Source organism: Nematolebias whitei, chromosome 4 (genome assembly GCF_014905685.2).
Source record: "Nematolebias whitei isolate Nwh7 chromosome 4, NemWhi1, whole genome shotgun sequence".
Lineage (NCBI taxonomy): Eukaryota > Metazoa > Chordata > Actinopteri > Cyprinodontiformes > Rivulidae > Nematolebias > Nematolebias whitei.
The window spans coordinates 47551694-47558114 of NC_056501.1; the positions used below are offsets into that span (position 1 = coordinate 47551694).

The following is a 6421-nucleotide window of genomic DNA, read 5'->3' on the forward strand; positions in this document are numbered from 1 at the left end:
CCCCTCATTGCATGTGTCCCATCAGTGTACGAATGTGATCTAAAGTATTGATTAGTCTCTATAGAATGATTTGTTCAGATAATCTTTGTACAGATATAGTAGAGTGCTGTATGAATGTGTGTGTTGGAGGTAAATGAGGCCACAGATTGTGCTGTAAAGCACTCTGAGTAGCCTGGTTGGCTAGGTGCTATATAAGTACAGTCCATTTACCTTTATTACATGTGTGAGAGATAATTGTCAAAATATTTATTAGTAATACTACCTTTATGATTCTATTGTTGTTGTTATTTATATCAATTGTATTTACTTTTCATTTTATAGGATTTTATGATTGTCTGTTGTCTGTACCTCTTCTGTGTTCTTTGTTTAAATCACGTTTCTCTTGTAAATGAGTCCCTGTGACTCAGTGAGGCTAACCTGAATAAAAAAAGGTTGAATGAATTGTCTAAATTACTTAATTTATACTTTTTCTGGGTGTCTCTCTTGTTGATTTTGTATTGTGAAGTTAGTGGAGATGTTTAAAATAAATGATTTATACCTGAAGAAGACTCTGCTCCAGCTTCTCTTTTTTCTTCATTGTCATGTTGTCAATGTTATTTTTTGAGTTACAATCGGGTTAATTGAAGAAAAAAATGTGCAGCGAAGAAACAAAGAAGGAACATAAACATGGACCAATAAATATCTTGTTAAATTTAATAAAACATTTTGAAAAGTTTTGGTTTCCAGTGGGACAAACAGGACAGTTTACATCTTTCCACTGAAATCTGTTGCTTTTTTACAATTAACGTTCAGTAAATCACAACACAATAAAAGAAAATGTTTGGAATTAGATTTAATCTGAAACATTACATCCTACATTTTCCACAATGCAACTTATTAGTCACCCTCAATCATTTGTTCTGCACAGTAAAACCCTCAGCCTTTTAACTGCAACCCCCTTCTGCTGAGAAGGTTCAGAACTGTGTAATAAAGACCACTGAAGGTAGGTGCTTAGTGCCCTGAAGCAGACGTGCAGACTGGTCGGAGTACTCATGCTGAAACCATCAGAACCATTTCTGGACGGGACTACAGAACAATAAAAACTGACAGTCAGAGTGAAGCATTAGAAGATGGTGATGGTCTTGGTTTTGTTGGTGTTCACATGGAGAAATGGACAATATGTTCAGGTTTCATTTCTGTTCAGAGAGGAGGACCTGGTTTCTGATCAGAAGGCTGGGAAGAAAAGACAACTGGAAGGACTGGCAGAAGTTTTGAATCTGCCTTGAAAAGAACAGACTGGTTTTCAGATTTTGGACCTGTTTGGAGAAACATAGGACAAATGGAACATGACAGAACCAGTGATGTAACAGAATGTTGTCTCATTTTAGTTCAATCACTTTGCTTCCCCGTTCTGGTTCTAATGAAGGATTCTTTCTGTTAAAGTGGTTGTTCTTCTGCACTGTCTTCCTTTGTCCTGTGGGGCTCAAGATGGGGGCTTGAATCCCATCCACCCCTGGTGCCCTACCATTGGGGAGCTTTTTAACCACCTCTGTGACCTCTGCCCTGGTAATGAACTTGCCGTACCTTGAATCTTTACACTGCCTTTTCAAAGGTGAACATGATGACAGGATTATCCTGTTTTTCTTCCATCATATAGCAATTCTCCACCCAAACCAAACAGCCAGGGTCAAGGCCCGCTTTCCATTTATAATTGGACAAACATTTAGTTTACCAGTTTACCAGAACCTCCTTGAGGCCAAACAAATACTCAACATGCCACCAAGTGGCAATCAATTATCTGGCTCTGTCTTTGCCAGAGTGTCCAAGACGTAGACGTAGAGAAAAGATTTAAAAATCTATCAACAATCTTAGGCCAAAGGTGGCTGCCAGGTACCGAGTAGACTCACGGATTGCCCTACACTTGAACACGGGGTTTGTTATGGACAGCCCATGCTGAGCATAGAAGTCTGATAGCAAAACTTGGCTCTGGTTCAGATGTGGGAGGCAGTTCCTGACATCTCCCAGAAATCCCCAGATGAAAACCAGGTATTCTGAATGATGCACAGGCATGAACAAGTCAAATCCTTCACTCCTGTAGCTCAAAACCACAGAGAGGCAATTCTCTTGTTTACCAGGGAGGACTCCAACACCAAGGCGCCCAGCAGGGGGCTGGTGAGTATCCCCACATCCACCTGACCCCTCTGTCCCTTAATTGGCAACTCTAGGGTAGAAAAGAGTCCAGCCTCTCTACAGGAGTTGGGTTCCAGAGCTCAAGCTGTAAATGGAGGTGACTTGGTATCACTCAACCTTGCCTTTGAGCTCCGGATTGTTTTCTGCCAGTGAGGTGGCCAGGAATCAGCTTTCCCAGGGCTCCAACATCTGGCTCACACGGCACCCTATCTTGATAACTCTCCCTACAATTGTGGATCCTCACTGAGGTGGCTTCCTGTAGCTTATTTGGGCTTGGCCCAGTTTAGCCCCAGAACCAAGAAACAGTCACCAGCAAGCAAGCAAAATCCTCAGACACCACCACCATGAAGGTGCTCAAGCCCTTTACCTTGCTGACATTTCTGCAGAGGAACCTGGACCTCATCAACGGGATGTCTTGTTTTCTAAAGATACTGAAGAAATCTCACTGAGATGGGAAGTCTTTCCTTTGGCTCCAAGGTTTGAGGTTTTCACCTGTATGGAAATGAGTTTTGGACAAGGATCCCTTATCTTTTTTTAGGTCTCCTTTAGTATTAAACTCTGTTAGAATTTTGTATTTACTCATGGAATTTTGTCATACGTTCTTTGAATCAACATTGGATCTGATCGATCGAGACAGTCACTTTTTTTTGGGGGGGGGGGTAGTTCTACCTGACATCTTTAATGTTCCAACACTGAAACAAGAATGTCTCAATTTGAAATTTATCTCTTAACTTTAACCCTTTGTCTGTCCTCAACTCTGACGGAACCAGCACAAGGAAACCAAATAAACACCTTCTGCTTGATTTACCTGGACAGAAAAGTTGAGCTGAAATATTGAAAATGTTCCTTGACCTGTTTTTATAAAATGTATTTTTGTGATGTGAGCCAAATTAAATATTTGGTTTTAGATCTGAATTCACTTGTAGAAACGTTTTAAACAACTTTCCAGTTAGCACATTTAGAGAGCTGTTTTAGTGTTTCAGTCACTTTAATGGTAAAAAGAAAATCTAAGTGAGAACATGAACCATGAACCTTTTACCAGCTCAGTGACTGATGAGACGTCCACTAAGAAGCAGAGGTCATCCAGATGATTCTATCAGGATCCAAACTCCCTCCTCACCTGACGACAAGGGTGGACGTCCCCCAACAGTTTGGATCATTGTGAACCAGAACCAAAAGGCTTTTTCCTCTGTTTACTGTCAACGTTTTTCACAGCAGGTTGGGCTGAGGAGCGAATCGGTCCAATGAGCTGAAAAACTAAGAGGAAACGATCACAGCTGACTAACACAACAAATTCTTACATCATAAATTATTACATTATATTATATTATATTACATTATAAATGATTACATTCAGTGTTTGGACGGACTTTCATCAACCAGGAAGAAGGAATCAGCTTCTTCTTCAGAACGTGTCCAAACTGTCTGATGTCTTCAGTACCTGAAGCCTCCTGCTTCTGACCGGGGGGGGGGGTGTGTCTACAGATGGGTGCTGTAGAAGGCAGGGGCAGCGTAGCTCTGTGTCCCCAGCATAAACGGAGACAGGACGTGGCTGGCCGTCAGGAACGGCAGCTGGACCAGGCTCCCTGTGGGGGGGTGATGGTGGCCCGCGTAGCCTGCGTGCATGGCCAGGTGCCCATTGACTGGGGGGGATGGGCTGAGAGGACTGAGACCCCCCAGGCCTCCTCCTGATCCTCCACCTGCCCCATTGCCTGCTCCTGCTCCGGTGGGGGCAGAGGTGTCGGCTCCGGGGTTTTGCTTCTTCCACTTGGTCCGCCGGTTCTGGAACCAGATCTTGACCTGGGTCTCGGTGAGGGACAGGGACAGGGCCAGGTTCAGGCGCTCACACACAGACAGGTACCGTGTGGACTTGAACTTGTTCTCCAGCGCCACCAGCTGTTCGTAGGTGAAGGCAGTCCGAGCCCTGCGGGGCTTCCCTGACTTTGAGTCAGAACCAGAGCGTTTTCTCTTGGGTTTGGCCCCGGGGCCCCCATTGCTTTGGCCATTGGTGATCTGCGCAGTGGAGCCCCCGCTCTTGGTGTCTCTGTTGTCTGGATGGCCGTGCGGGCCCAACTCTCTGTCTCCATTGGTGGGAAGAGCCGAGCTGCTCTCCTCGCTGCTGTATGGTCCGTCTGCAGCCTCAGAGTCTGGAGTGTCAGGTCTGTGGTAGTCCTCCTCATCTGGGCTTCTGTACACAAAGGCCTCCTCTAAAACACACACGCACACAACAAGGGGTCATGTATATATTGAGTGACAGCGCCCTCTACAAGTGATTTACCACCAGCAGCTGCACAGATGAATATTGTAGGCGTCAGGGTGTACATGTGAACAGGTCGAGAGTTTTCATGATGAGGTGGGTTCATAAAACAAAGAACTCCAAACTCTTCACCTTCGTCTCGTCTCAGCATCTGGACCAGGACTCTGAACCTTCAGGTTCAAAAGGAGCCATTTCTCATTTTTCTGCAACTAAATCAAACTTGCCCACAAAACATGAAGTGAAAAAGTCAGATGGTCTATAAACATACAAATAATTTAAAAATACATATTAAACTATTATGTGACATTATGAAGTCAGACGTTTACAATTAATAGTCATTATTAGTATTAGGACAAAAGACCAGATCAAACACAGAGAGGAAATAAAACATTTAAATGATCCCCTTTGATCAAATATGAACAGCTTTTATAACCATTTATGAACATTACTAATCGTTAGTTTTTCTGTCAGCTGCTCCTGCAGGGGTTGACACAGAAGTGAACTCACATAAAATATGTTTAAATTGTTTTACGCTGAACGCTGTCCCTGACAGAACCTGGGCTCGAACCAGCAGCCTCAGGACTAGAACCACTGAGCACCGAGCTGCCGCAGCCTCCATGACTGCAAACACAACTCTTTGGATTAGACTCTTCGTTTATGTCTTGGGTCTTTATCTCCATGAATCTGACACGTTTTATTAATCTGTGTTCTCATGACTTTACTTGTTTTTTACATTCAGCAGCAAAACTGTGAAAAATGTTGGACTGTTTAAATATCTCCTTTATTTATTTCATTTTTAGAAACATATTATTATACATCTATTTATTTATTTATTTATTTATTTAGTTAGTTATTTATTTATTTAGTTATTTAGTTATTTAGTTAGTAGGTGAGTGGTGGTGCGGAGGTTAGAGGAGGTGGGCCTATATGATCAAACGGTTGCCAGTTCAACTCTCGGTACCACCAACATCAAAATGTGGGTGGGAAAGGTGAAACACCCACACCTGCCTCCACCCCCATTTGTCCCACTCTGGGTCCTTGAGCAAGACCCTTAACCCCCACCAGGGGCGGACTGGGACAATAATCCAGGCCGGGAATTTTGATACCATCCCAGGCCACCACCACCTGATTAACGCAAACCACCAAGACTGAGTTCAATTGAGCGCACTTTGAATGCATGTTGTTTGCACACGTCTAAAAAGCCATCCATAATTTCCCATCTATTCATTTTCACTTATTGACTATTTATATGTATTGGCTATTCATATAACAAAAAAAAGTTCTTAATCTCAACGGAACTTTACCTGGTAAAATAAAGTTTAAATAAAATATTGTAATACAAGGATTTTAATATTCAGATAATTTATTGGAGTAATGAAGGGTATACACAAAATATCCTCAATAATCCAGGTAGAAAATCTAAAAAAGTTAAGTCAGGTCCTCTGGACAGATTAAAAAAAAAAACAACTTTTTGAAACGTTTAGTCTTTAATCCAAAAGACTGTCAATTTGAGAAGCTGCAACAAACTTAGTTTCAAATAGTCTCTTTTCATAGTGGATCAACCAGTTTGTTGCTGACATCCAGAACTAGCTGTTAACATGATAAAGGAGGACCATCATCAGCCTAACAATGGATCGTTAGTGCTCTAGGCTGTTTGCTATTCACAGGGGGCTGAGAGATACCAGCAATAACAGCATTGTAAGAGGGCTACAGTTGGACACAGAGGCCTCTGTCCCTGTTTAATGATGGATGAGTTCTCATCACAAAGATGGCTTCCTTTACTCCTCTCTCAAACCAACACTTCTCTCTATCAAGGATGAGCACATCTTCATCCCTGAAAGTGACTGCTGGCCTGCAGATGAGTGTAAACCACAGAGTTCTCCTGGCCTGATGATGTTGCTCTTTGGCCCAGCACAGAAGAGCAACATCTTCAGGCCAAGACTCGGCAGTTTACACTCATCTGCAGGCCAGCAGTCACTTTCAGGGATGAAGATG

The 6421-nt window shown here is 42.8% G+C and overlaps 1 protein-coding gene across 1 annotated transcript in view; it reads right to left on the bottom strand.

Moving 5' to 3' along the window:
* Positions 1 to 3648: 3648 nt before the first annotated feature.
* The window catches only part of nkx1.2lb (NK1 transcription factor related 2-like,b), an 8316-nt gene continuing 5543 nt past the window's right edge, over positions 3649 to 6421 (bottom strand). The window contains exon 3 of the mRNA XM_037676019.1: positions 3649 to 4376. Within this exon, the coding sequence (XP_037531947.1) occupies positions 3649 to 4376 (728 nt within the window). The remainder of the gene's footprint in view (positions 4377 to 6421) is intronic.